General features: G+C 42.2%; 1 protein-coding gene across 1 annotated transcript in view; it reads left to right on the forward strand.

Annotated features, from left to right (window-relative positions):
• LOC142243911 (band 4.1-like protein 4B) overlaps positions 1-14,327 on the forward strand; it is a 321,122-nt gene that overhangs the window by 258,832 nt on the left and 47,963 nt on the right. Inside the window, exon 7 of the mRNA XM_075316107.1 lies at positions 7,080-7,148. Coding sequence (XP_075172222.1) covers positions 7,080-7,148 — 69 coding nt within the window. The remainder of the gene's footprint in view (positions 1-7,079; positions 7,149-14,327) is intronic.

A 14,327-nucleotide genomic window follows, 5' to 3' on the forward strand; every position in this document is an offset into this window, starting at 1 on the left:
CATCGATTTCTCAAACTAGAGACTCTAATGTACTTGTCTTTTTGCTCAGTTGTGCAGCAGGGCCTCTCAGTTCTCTTTCTACTCTGGTTAGAGCCTGTTTGTGCTCTCCTCTGAAGGGAGTAGTACACACCGTTGTAGGAAATCTTCAGTTTCTTGGCAATTTCTCACATGGAATATCGTTCATTTCTAAGAACAAGAATAGACTGTCGCGTTTCACATGAAAGTTCTCTTTTTCTGGCTATTTTGAGAGTTTAATTGAACCAACAAATGTAATGCTCCAGATTCTCAACTAGCTCAAAGGAAAGTCAGTTTTATAGCATCTCTAATCAGCAAAACTGTTTTTAGCTGTGCTAACATACTTTCACAAGGGTTTTCAAGGGATTTCTAAACATCCATTAGCCTTCTAACACAGTTAGCAAACACAATGTACCATTAGAACACTGAAGTGGTGGTTGTTGGAAATGGGCCTCTACTCACCTATATAGATATTACATTCAAAACCAGACGTTTTTGCAGCTAGAATAGTCATTTACCATATTAACAATGTATAGAGTGTATTTCTGTTTAATGTAATGTTAGCTTCATTGAAAAAAAAAAAATTGCTTTTCTTTAAAAAATAAGGAAATATCTAAGTGACCCTAAACTTTTGAACTGTAGTGTATGTATATATATATATATATATATATATATATATATATATATATATTTATATATCTATCGGGCTGACCTAACATTGCCATTGATGAACCGTATACCGATTCTTGGGATGTATTGTCTGATGAGGGATTTTACGCTGTGTTTCTGCAGTGATATATTTCTGTGCCTCTGGTGGCTCTCAGTTGATGCATTTCTGTGCTGTATAAGTTCTGATCCTGTACAAATGTAATAGTTCAGAACTTGTAAGATTACATTATACAGGGCTGTGTTAATAAAGTATTGTGCTATCTGCCAATTTAAGGTTTACTATTTTTTTTAATGTTAGAAGCATCAAAGGGGCTATCCCAACTTTGTGATGAGTTTGCAGTCACTCTGTGTATCACTCTATGTGACTGCAGACTTCTGAGTTCTCACAGTGCGCACACTGCACGCTGTCCATATTCTCTTGGGCCGGCGGTGAGTGTGGGAGGTCAAAAAAACACAAGTATGCTATTTACATACATGTGGTCATGTGTCGACTAGACATGTGTGGCCTTGTTCAATGAAAATGAATTGAGTGAGGCTGGACATGTCTAGTCGAATATGGACAGAAACATACAAATCTCATACTTGTGCTCATTTGACTGTCCACTCTCGCCACTGGCACCGGAGATCCTTAAAGTGTGCAGTGCAAGCACTGTGAGAATTCAGGAACCTGTAGGTACCTAAAGTGACTGCAGATGTTCATCGTAAGCCTGGACAAGCCCTTTAATTGTACAATTAAGCCCTGTAGCCCAATCCTAACAGCATGTAATATAGTCACTGTCGAGATTTGGCTCTGCTTGCTGATTCCAGCAGTCATCATATGGCCACTCCACTCATATGTGATTTTCATACTTACGGTCACCTGATAATTAGCTTTTCTTCTTTCTGCTCTGTTTTTCACTGAACATTGAGAGAATTAGGAAAAGCAGCTCATCATCACATGACTCTAAGTATGAAAATTGCATATGAATGATTGGTCACATGATGACTAATAAGACCGCTTTGGGGGAAGGAGTAGAATGCAGAAATGGAGTTTTTCCAGAGTGGACATTGGGACTGTGGAAGGTTTGAGGAGTGGAGGTGGAGCAGGGCAGAGGCGGGGCAGGGGTGGAGCCTGGGCGGAGTCTCAAGGGGGAAAAATTTGCCAGTATGGGGCCCTGAAATTCCTGGTGACGGCCCTGACCACAAGTCCCAAATTACCAAACACTAAGGCTATGTGCGCATGTTAAGTATTTGGTTGCAGAAATTTCTGCACCAAATTAGCTTCTCCTGGCAGGAAATACTCATTGCCTCATTTTCGGTGCATTTTTTGCATGCGTTTTTTTCATGCATTTTTCATGCATTTAGGGTTGAAAAAGGTGGCAAAAACACTGAAAGGCTTGACATGCTGCAGTTAATTTCCTGCACTAAATCTGCAAGGGAAAAATAAGTAACATGTCCAAAACACTTCAGATTTCTCATTGACTTTGCTGGCGTAAGGCAAAGCATGTAGTTTTGTGACAAAACTGCACCCAAAAATGCATAAAAAACACATAAAAAAATGCAGTGTGTGCACATAGCCTATGACTGCTGTAGTGTCACCTCACATAGGTCGCAGGAAGGTGGGGAACTACCTAGTGACAGAAGTAGAAGTAGATAAAGCAAGTTTAGGTATGTTATTTCAACCTGTTAGCCCAGAAGATGTAAAAAATTAATTTCAATATAGATAAAATAGGATATTTGTCAGGAGGATGGCTTGTGAAGAGTAAGGTTGGTGTTGATGGCATCATGACTCATTCCAACTCAATCTTACAGGAGTCAGTCACAGTATCAAACTTTCCTTCTAAATTCTGCTTGGCCTAAAACATTCTCATTGAGTCCAAATAGTGTAGTATCCATTGTTTTGTTTAAATTGGCTGCTATTTACTCCACCATTTGAATGAACTTAATTCTATTGTAGAGATCTAAGCAAAGGAATCTAAGCAATTTACTAATGTAATGCTTCAAGTCAAGGGGCTACAGCAAGTAAATGGAGCAATAGCCTGGCACTCAATCTCATAACGCACAGAAGTGGATTAAACAAGTTGTTTTACATACCAACTCTAAAGCTGGGTTCACACTAAGCGACAGCGACAACGACGTCGCTGTTACGTCACCATTTTCGGTGATGTAACAGCGACCTTGTAAGTCGCTGTTAAGATCGCTGCTTAGCTGTCAAACACAGCAGAAGCAGCGATCATAACGTCGCTGTGCTACATGTGCAGAGAGCAGGGAGCCGCGCTTAGCGCTGGCTCCTTGCTCTCCTACAGTACACATCGGGTTAATTAACCCGATGTGTGCTGCAGCTACATGTCACAGTGCAGAGAGCAGGGAGCCGCGCTTAGCGCTGGCTCCTTGCTCTCCTAGGTACAGTACACATCGGGTTAATTAACCCGATGTGTGCTGCAGCTACATGTCACAGTGCAGAGAGCAGGGAGCCGCGCTTAGCGCTGGCTCCTTGCTCTCCTAGGTACAGTACACATCGGGTTAATTAACCCGATGTGTGCTGCAGCTACATGTCACAGTGCAGAGAGCAGGGAGCCGCGCTTAGCGCTGGCTCCTTGCTCTCCTAGGTACAGTACACATCGGGTTAATTAACCCGATGTGTGCTGCAGCTACATGTCACAGTGCAGAGAGCAGGGAGCCGCGCGCACTGCTTAGCGCTGGCTCCTTGCTCTCCTTGCTACAGTATACATCGGGTTAATTACCCGATGCGTACTGCAGCCACATGTGCACAGAGCAGGAGCCGGCACTGGCAGCAAGAGCGGAGGCTGGTAACGAAGGTAAATATCGGGTAACCAGGGAAAGGTCTTCCCTTGGTTACCCGATGTTTACAGTGGTTACAGCTTACCGCAGCTGCCAGACGCCGGCTCCTGCTCTCTGCTCGCTTCATTTCATCGCTCTCTTGCTGTCACACACAGCGATGTGTGTGTCACAGCGGGAGAGTGACGACCAAAAAATGAAGATGGACATTCAGCAACGACCGGCGACCTCACAGCAGGGGCCGGGTCGTTGCTGGATGTCACACACAGCGACAGCGACGGGACGTCGCTGCAACGTCACAGAAAATGGTGACGTAGCAGCGACGTCGTTGTCGTTGTCGCTGTGTGTGACACCAGCTTTATGTGATGTGCTAAGCTTACACCAGATACTATAGTAATTGCAAATTCATCCTTAAAAATGTTTTGTTTAAATCTGTGATAAGATTCCTATATGTGAAAACTGCCATTAATTACTAATGATTATTGGAAACTGCTATTTTGTAGCATCCTGAAATTTCCGTTTTTTTTCTTTAAAGCACTTTGAACTATAGATTTTCTCTCAACATATGCTCAGGGAAGGGAAATTAAGGCTCAGTGATACATACGGTACACAGTATGCCAGCCAAATATTATGCATTAAGCAAAGGTCCTCCATAGAAATGAGGCAAATACCATATGTTCAGGTTAATTATTAGGTTTGCTTTGTGTAAAAGTGAGTGCATATAATATTGAATGTAGTGTTAATATTGTTAATATTCAAAAAGGGGACAAAATCTGAGCCTAGTAATTATAGACCGGTAAGTTTAACTCTACTGTAGGTAAAGTCCTTGAGGGTTTCCTAACAGATGCCATCTTGGAGTATCTCAAGAATAATAACCTCATAACCCAGTATCAACATGGGTTTATGAGGGATCATTCCTGTCAAACTAATCTGCTCAGCTTCTATGAGCAGGTAAGTTGCAGACTGAACCAGAGAAATGCAGAGGATGTTGTCTATATGGACTTAATGGCTCAGTGATGGGAAACAAAAGGTGGTTATTAATGGAACACACTCCGACTGGGTCACAGTTAACAGTCGGTTACCACAGGGATCAGTATTGGGCCATCTTCTTTTTAACATACTTATTAATGACCTTGTAGGGGGCATTGAGAGTAGAATTTCAATATTTGCATATTATGCTAAACTATGCAAGGTAATCAATGCAGAGGAGTATAATTTAATATGGCAGAGAGATTTGCATAAGCTGGAGGCTTATGCTGAGAAATGTCAATTGAAGTTTAATGTGGATGAATGTAAGTTCATGCAACTGGGCAGAGGAAATAAAATGGATAACTATGTACTTAATTGTAAAACACTTGGTAAAACAGTCACTGAAAAAGACTTGGGTGTATGGGTGGACGGCAAACTCAACTTTACTGACTAGTGTCAGGCAGCTGCTGCCAAGGCTAATAAAATAATGGGATGCATTAAAAGAGGCATAGTTGCTCCTTACATGAACATAGTTTTACCCCTATACAAATCACTAGTGCGACCACACTTAGAATAATGTGTAAAATTTTTGTCTCCAGTATATTAAAAGGACACAGCTGAACTAGAGCAGGTGCAGACAATAGCAACCAAGGTTATTGAAGGAATGGGTGGAATGCAGTACCAAGACAGGTTATTCAGTTTGGAAAAATGAAGGATTAGGGGTGGTCTTATTCCAATGTACAAATATTTGAAGGGACAGGAGAGAGCTCTCTCTAATGATCTTTTGACACCTAGGCCTGCAATGAGGACAAGTGAGCATGCACTATGGTTAGAGGAAAGGAGGTTTACTAATAATCACAGATGCACATGATTCTTTACTGTAAGAGCAGTGAGACTATGGAACTCTCTACCCCATAATTTTCTAATGGTTAGTTCCTTACTAAAATTTAAGAGAGGTCTGGATGTCTTTTTGGTAAAATTTAATATTAATGGTTATGTGTACTAGCTTCTGTGATCGGGTGTTGATTCAGGGAACTAGTCTGATTGCTGTATGTGGAGTCAGGAAGGAATTTTTTTCCCCTAATGTGGCTCTTACTGTCTGCTGCATGTTATTTTTTACCTTCCTCTGGATCAACATGTTGGGTTAGGCTATGGGTTGAACTCGGTGGACTTAAGTCTAACTTCAACCTTAAACATTATGAAGCGATGAATGTATTACAGATAGATTTTTTTATGGAAAAGTACATTTTGGGGGTGTCACCTTAAAAAAATTAAATATGAACACAAATGTAATCGAAATAATTTAGATAAAGTATATTTGTGCATGAAATAAAAAAAAATCTTGTTTCAAAGGAAATCAACCCTCCAAACCAAATATATGGGAATGCAGGACTTTCAAATCCAGAGACACCTTAATATCTTCTATCTGTTGCTGCATTCCCGAGTGACTAACATTTAAGGAATTAAGTGCTCTGCATGTGACAAAGCAATTAGGGAGCCTCTGTCTCAGATTGTTTCCCTACCTAGCACCTGCCTTTTTATCTTGATTCATAGCTTAGGGGTACTTTGCACGCTGCGACATCGCAAGCCGATGATAGCGATGCTGAGCGTGATAGTACCCGCCCCCGTCGCACATGCGATATCTTGTGATAGGTGCCATAGCGAACATTATCGCTACGGCAGCTTCACACGCACTTACCTGCCCTGCGATGTCGCTCTGGCCGGCGACCCGCCTCCTTCCTAAGGGGGCGGGTCATGCGGCGTCACAGCGACATCACACGGCAGGCGGCCAATAGAAGCGGAGGGGCGGAGATGAGCGGGACATAAACATCCCGCCCACCTTCTCCCTTCCGCATAGCCGGTGGAGGCAGGTAAGGAGATGTTCCTCGCTCCTGCGGCTTCACACACAGCAATGTGTGCTACCGCAGGAACGAGGAACAACATCGTATCTCCTATTGGTGCGACATTATGGAAATGACCGACGCTACACAGATTACTGATTTTCGACACTTTTGCGATTGTTAATCGGCGCATCTAGGCTTTACACGTTGCGACGTCGTTACCGGCGCCGGATGTGCGTCACTTTCGATTTGACCCCGACGATATCGCAGTAGCGATGTCGCAGCGTGCAAAGTACCCCTTACTGTCTGATTTATTTGCCTGCACCTGACCTCACACATACTATCAATCAAACTAAAGAGGCTTATGCTGGACAGGGAAACCAGAGGTAGAAGTGGTTTCTTTATGGCTCTTTTATGCCCGGATCACTTAATATATCATTTGCAAAGGAATGAAAATGCTAACGTCTCAGGAAAGCAACAACACATACAATATAAAAAGTATATAAATATATATATATATATATATATATATATATATATATATATATCTATACAGTTTGAAGTGTGGTTGGAGCGTTGATTTTACTCATGATATATTGGTCAAACAATATCAATTGAAATTTTGCAGTACTTTCTAACATTATCATGTAATGTGAATAGATAAGAATTAGTGAGTCAACAATATATTAAAAGTTTCTTACATTTTTGCGATTAATAGTTCAAGCATATTCAATTTACATTCTAACAAATATCTATATGTATTTCTAATTTAAACATAAATAATTATTTTCTGTATATATTTTTAAGATAAAGGCATATCCAGGTGATCCATCAAATTCATTTTTTGACCCCTATACAACTGTGCAAGAATACCCTGTAAGTAAGATTTGTGTATTGATGGTGTTATGGTGTTTTTCATACGTCTTCCTTGTGTCTGTATTAGATCTACAACTCCTTATTTCATTCTTGCTCTGTATTTATTCATGCTCTATCCATCCTTTTCAGCACAATGGAAGGTAATGATAAAATATTGATTATGCTGATCAGTATGCTTTTGTGTGTGATGTTGCCCAGTTTCTTAATCTGCATAATTGAACACGTACTTTTGGTTACTATGCACCATTAGTAACTGTATTGACTTTTATGTCATCAGAGTATATAAATGATTTAATCTTGTGCATTTTTTTATGTTTAGTTATGATAGAATTATGCCATTGAACTCCCAGGGACTGGTATAATAAACATGGCATATTATTTATTTATTTTATATTAAGCATGGCATATTATTTATTTATTTTATATTAAACATAGAATTTTATTTATTTTATATTAAACATGACATATTATTTATTTATTTTATATTAAACATGGCATATTATTTATTTATTTTATATTAAACATGGCATATTATTTATTTATTTTATATTAAACATGGAATATTATTTATTTTATATTAAACATGGCATATTATTTATTTATTTTTTTAATGTCAAGTTTTAAATATTATTTTTTTCTGTAAATGTTTTCCCAAAATGTTCACTTCACATTACGATAAAGTGTTTCCTGTTTTGTTTGAGTCATTTTATTTATTTTTTTATAAAAAATTTTGTCCTGGTGGACTAAAGAAGAGATGATCAAATCAATTAAATGTGAATCGAATTTCACTCAGATTTTAAGAATTTGCTGGTCCAGGTGGAATCAAATGATTTCCTATTTAATTCCCTCAAATTGCTAGCTGCCATTTAATATATGGCAGAAGATTGAATCAGTCACAGCAGGCTAACATAACTTCAATTGTGATGATATGTGTTACCCATAATCACTTGTAGCTCTTTGTCTTGCTAAACTCTCCTAAAAAGGGGCTGAAAGCTTGTACTTACGAAACACTCACTGATATCCTAATCAGGCACGAATACTAAGATTCTTTACAACAAGATATTATTTATTTTAATAGCACATGAATAATCAATGGTACATAGGCATTAGCACTACTTTATAGTCATAGAATCTTATACAATAACAGAAATATGCATCAACATTACCGTATGTTGTAGCATTCCTTCCTCATCGGAGGGACTCGATTAGTGAGAAGGAAAACAACCCGGCCTCTGCATCACAGGCGCAGTGCGTCCACTTTGAGCGTCCTGGAAATGTCCCTATCTCACTAAGCGAGCCCTGTATTTTTATATTCGACTTTGTACATTATGTTCGTCGTGTGCACCGAGTATTGCAATTGGTGACCAGCATGTGATTGCTGAGTTATAGTCATGTAACCTGACCACACGCTGTTGTGGGCACCAGTAGCTTCCTACACCTGCTGCTAATTGACCACTAGTTTCTTGCATATGTTGCAATGAGACGTGAATTTTACATCGCTAATTTCCTACACATGTTTTAAATAACCACGAGTTTCCTGCATATGTTGAACTGTAAGCGTTCCTTCCTCATAATCAAGACCTGCTAACACGTACTCTTCATCATGGTGAAATCGGGTCAACCAGAGGACACCTCTCTGATACTGAGTTTTGGATGGATCAAATAATACCTGTGATCACTATCTTTTGATTAGGATTCCTATCTAATCACACTCATTCTTCAGTCATATCACATTGGTATCACACTCTTATATCACATGATGTAGAGCAGTCAGTTAGGAGGGGCTGTTATAACCTATATACAAACCTAAACTGGAAATGCAAGAGCCATTTTGGTGATTTAGGCTGGATTCACACGATGGTATGGCATCCGATGAGAGTGCATGGGATGTGATATGCTAATGACCCTCGGCTCTCGCTGTGCTGCCAGTGTGCTGCCTCCGTGCCAGCAGCCTCGCTGCTCGAGTCCGGGTCTTCAGGGGAGGTGGCTCAAGGGTCTCCGGACCCGGGCGACTCGCGGACATGCTGAATAAATGGGGGGACGTAGATGTACGGGCTAGGCTGTAGTAAGTTCGTGATGCCACCCACGGTGTGTGGTGAGGTGGGACACCACCGCTGCTGTTATGGGGCACCCGGGGGAGATGTTGTGCAGCAAGTTGTTAACCCCTCCGTGGGCAGGGATGGTGGCCCCGGGACCCGGTGGCTCGGTACAGGGGATAGCGACCGCAGGGAGTGTTGGTGTACTCACTGTGCATAAACCACACAAGTCTCTAGTAAACCAAGGTGATGGTGGCCGGTGCCACAGCTGGTTGCATTCAGGTCCCCCACCTGGCTGGTGGTCTCTATCCTTTTCCTGCACTGCTTGTGTAAGGTGGACTTTCCTAGTGTGAAACTCAGGAGTCCGCTCCCGGCTGGATGTGGCCTAAGGAGCCGTGCCCGCAGATGCTGCCCCGTGGGATCTATGGGCCCTGGCGGTGACCTCTTATCCCTATCGGTGGGCTGTTGTCTGAGGGACTGTGGGTGGGACAGGACCTCTAGTCCTGGCCTCAATCGGTGAATTAACCAGTCCGCTTGGTTCCAGTTTCTTGCTTCAGGGTCCGAGTACCCCCCTTTGTGCTACGGTTTTCGGGTTGGTTCCCCGTGACGGTACTGGCGAGCTACAACCCTGTCCCGGTCCACCTCGGTTCTACCGAGCCATCTTCCCGTCTCCTGCTGACGGAGACCACCGTCTGCCTCCTAGCCAGTGGCACCAGGGCTCCTACCCTGGTACCGTTCAACTTGAACTTTCCTGCTGGAGCTACACTTAGCTCCACCCCACACTCCTTTCCAAACTGAACTTCAGACTAATCTGACTTAGACTCCCTGTTTTTCCCGCCTCAGGCTGTCTGGACCCCTGGGTGGGCGTGTCCCAACTGCCTGGTCACGCCCACTGGTGTGTCTATCTTTCCCTAAGGGAGGGTGACTAGGGTTTCTGGTTAGCTGTATGTTTCCTAATGAGGGAACGGTGTAATGCGGGGCCTATTTGTGACTACCTGGTTTAGCCAGGGCGTCACACCAGCAACTGTGCTGTCATGCAACTGTGATCTGATCCTGCGATCGGATCACAGCTGTAGAGGAGAGGGAGGGAGCTGCAGAGGAGAGGAAGGGATTAAACTCCCCATCCCCTCCACTGACAGCTGATGCAATCATTGCACTTCACTCAGATGTCATCCGAGTGCAGTCAGATGTTTCACTAGCACCTATAGACTTGTATGGGTGCGAGTGACATGGCTGAGAATCGCAGCATTATTCAACTTTTCTCTCATCCAGAATCTGGATGAGAAAAAAGTCCTGCCATCAGCTGTTCTGCAGTCCTGTTGTGACCACGCGCGCTCCCTCGGTCACAACGGGGTCTGAAGAAGCGAGGGCGCATGCGCCGCCCTCTCATGCAAAATATCAAGTACTGCGGGCTTCAGAAACATGGCGCCGGAGATAAGCGCTATGCACAGGTGCCAACTCCGGCGCCATGTTTCTGAAGAGAGAAATTTGCAAACAACCAGAGAGAGGGAGAAACAGGCGGTGGGGGGCGGGGATACAAGTGCATACAGTTAGGTCCAGAAATATTTGGACAGTGACACAATTTTCGCGAGTTGGGCTCTGCATGCCACCACATTGGATTTGAAATGAAACCTCTACAACAGAATTCAAGTGCAGATTGTAACGTTTAATTTGAAGGTTTGAACAAAAATATCTGATAGAAATTGTAGGAATTGTACACATTTCTTTACAAACACTCCACATTTTAGGAGGTCAAAAGTAATTGGACAGATAAACCAAACCCAAAAAAAAAAATTTTATTTTCAATATTTTGTTGCGAATCCTTTGGAGGCAATCACTGCCTTAAGTCTGGAACCCATGGACATCACCAAACGCTGAGTTTCCTCCTTCTTAATGCTTTGCCAGGCCTTTACAGCCGCAGCCTTCAGGTCTTGCTTGTTTGTGGGTCTTTCCGTCTTAAGTCTGGATTTGAGCAAGTGAAATGCATGCTCAATTGGGTTAAGATCTGGTGATTGACTTGCCATTGCAGAATGTTCCACTTTTTTGCACTCATGAACTCCTGGGTAGCTTTGGCTGTATGCTTGGGGTCATTGTCCATCTGTACTATGAAGCGCCGTCCGATCAACTTTGCGGCATTTGGCTGAATCTGGGCTGAAAGTATATCCCGGTACACTTCAGAATTCATCCGGCTACTCTTGTCTGCTGTTATGTCATCAATAAACACAAGTGACCCAGTGCCATTGAAAGCCATGCATGCCCATGCCATCACGTTGCCTCCACCATGTTTTACAGAGGATGTGGTGTGCCTTGGATCATGTGCCGTTCCCTTTCTTCTCCAAACTTTTTTCTTCCCATCATTCTGGTACAGGTTGATCTTGGTCTCATATGTCCATAGAATACTTTTCCAGAACTGAGCTGGCTTCATGAGGTGTTTTTCAGCAAATTTAACTCTGGCCTGTCTATTTTTGGAATTGATGAATGGTTTGCATCTAGATGTGAACCCTTTGTATTTACTTTCATGGAGTCTTCTCTTTACTGTTGACTTAGAGACAGATACACCTACTTCACTGAGAGTGTTCTGGACTTCAGTTGATGTTGTGAACGGGTTCTTCTTCACCAAAGAAAGTATGCGGCGATCATCCACCACTGTTGTCATCCGTGGATGCCGAGGCCTTTTTGAGTTCCCAAGCTCACCAGTCAATTCCTTTTTTCTCAGAATGTACCCGACTGTTGATTTTGCTACTCCAAGCATGTCTGCTATCTCTCTGATGGATTTTTTCTTTTTTTTCAGCCTCAGGATGTTCTGCTTCACCTCAATTGAGAGTTCCTTAGACCGCATGTTGTCTGGTCACAGCAACAGCTTCCAAATGCAAAACCACACACCTGTAATCAACCCCAGACCTTTTAACTACTTCATTGATTACAGGTTAACGAGGGAGATGCCTTCAGAGTTAATTGCAGCCCTTAGAGTCACTTGTCCAATTACTTTTGGTCCCTTGAAAAAGAGGAGGCTATGCATTACAGAGCTATGATTCCTAAAGCCTTTCTCCGATTTGGATGTGAAAACTCTCATATTGCAGCTGGGAGTATGCACTTTCAGCCCATATTATATATATATAATTGTATTTCTGAACATGTTTTTCTAAACAGCTAAAATAACAAAACTTGTGTCACTGTCCAAATATTTCTGGGCCTAACTGTAACACGCCCGGACATTAGGAAAGAGGTGCACACGTCAATCAAAAAGTGCACGAATTTTCAAACTTTATAAAGTTGGATTTCACTGCCTAAACACCCGAGCTGCCCACTAATGGTCTGTACACAATGTGCCTGATAGTGCCAGTACTGCACTGGCTGCACCTTATACATGAAAATCCTGATGTGTGGCTCCCTTTAAGGCTGTGTTTGTGTCAAAAGAGATTGAAATATGTTGGATACAGTCGTAGGAGATATCTGAGTGTTTTACACAACTTGCCGAGAAATTAAAGCAATGGCAAATTACATAAGCGCAGATTTAAATTTCAAAAGATTTGGTCATCTCTATTAAAGGTTTATATTGAGTAGGGATGTCATTGTGTTTGTTATTTATTCACTTTACAGTGTGTTTTCCTTAACGTTTTGCATATACAGTAGACATAAAAGTCTACACACCCCTGTTACAATGCAAGGTAATTACATTTAACTGATGTTAAATAGTAGTCAGTACGGCAATCATTTAAAATTAATCTGACTAACCCCATATAGTGTTTAGTTTTTTTAAAATTGCCTAAAATTTCCTTAGTTGTATTTTACATTAAAAGCCATGGCCCATAAACAGCTTAGAACACAGTAAAGGAAATTAAATGTTTAAAGTTTTCAGTCTAGAGACAAGTACAACAAAATTTCCAAACATTAGATATATACCATGGAATACTGTGAAAATTGTCATCAAAAAGTGGCTGAAATTTGGTACAACAGTAGCATTACCTAGAACTGGATACCTCTCAAAAATTGATGTGTTGACAAGAAGAAAATCTGTCCAAGTGACCTACAGTAACTTTAGACGAGCTGCAGTAATTTCTGGCAAGTACTGCATGTGCACTGTATGTGACAACAATCTCCTGTATTTTTTATATGTTTAGCCTGTGGTGGAGGCAAGATGGAAGCCTTATTTTTACAAAGAAAGACATCCAATCTTGGCTATGTTTTGCCAAAACATGCTGCACATAAACTTTGCAAAACCATATGGGAAAAAGTTTCAAGGTCTGATAAAATCAAATTTGAAGTTTTGGCCATAATTCCAAAAACAATATTTGGTGCAAGGCAACACTGTGTATCACAGAAAATACCATACCCACAGGGAAGCATAGCTGAGACAGCATTATGTTTTTAGGATTTATTTTGGCAGCTGTAATTGGTTTTTAATCAAGGTGGAGGGAATTTGACCAGCACAAAAGTTTAGGGTAACACCTGTACCAGCGTCCATGCATTGCCCTGACCCTCTTCTTCGGAAGGGAACACTCTCACTTTCTTGGCAGCCTAGTGGTAACTGCCCCATCCCTGGCTTCTGCCGCTTACTCCCAGTGACTGCATATGCCACACAGGTCTCTTGGGAGTGTCCTTAGGGCATGTGTGAGCAGACATGCCCCCTTTATTAAAGGGCCAGTATGCCCTAACCAGAGACATCAGGTATTTAATGCACCTTCCCCTTAAGGGAGGTGCCTGGGCAACGTGTTTCATAACTTTGCTAGTTCTCAAATCCCTTTGTGCTGCCACCACTGTTATTGCACTGCGTGCTGTATTACTGAGGATCTTCTATGTATTAGTACATGACGACTCAGCTGCTGCTGCAATTGTCCGCACTGGCCACTGCTACATTCTGGTCACAGCTGCTGCAGCTACCCATCTCGGACGCCACTGCTACAACTAGCCATCTTGGATGCTGCTGACACAACTACTTGTTTTGGGCTGAACCTACGATACAGGCTGCTGCTGCTTCTACTATCAGAGACTACTGGAATATGTACCTGTGGCACCAACTGCCGGGGCACTGTGATACTCTGAGGCTGCCCTTGTTGGCTACCTACCAGCGTGTTGCTTAGCTTCACCTCCAGTGGCTTTAGTGAAGACTCGGTAGCCGTTCAGGTTTGCTCTTCCAGGTCAA

The sequence above is a fragment of the Anomaloglossus baeobatrachus genome, chromosome 6 (assembly GCF_048569485.1).
Source record: "Anomaloglossus baeobatrachus isolate aAnoBae1 chromosome 6, aAnoBae1.hap1, whole genome shotgun sequence".
Lineage (NCBI taxonomy): Eukaryota > Metazoa > Chordata > Amphibia > Anura > Aromobatidae > Anomaloglossus > Anomaloglossus baeobatrachus.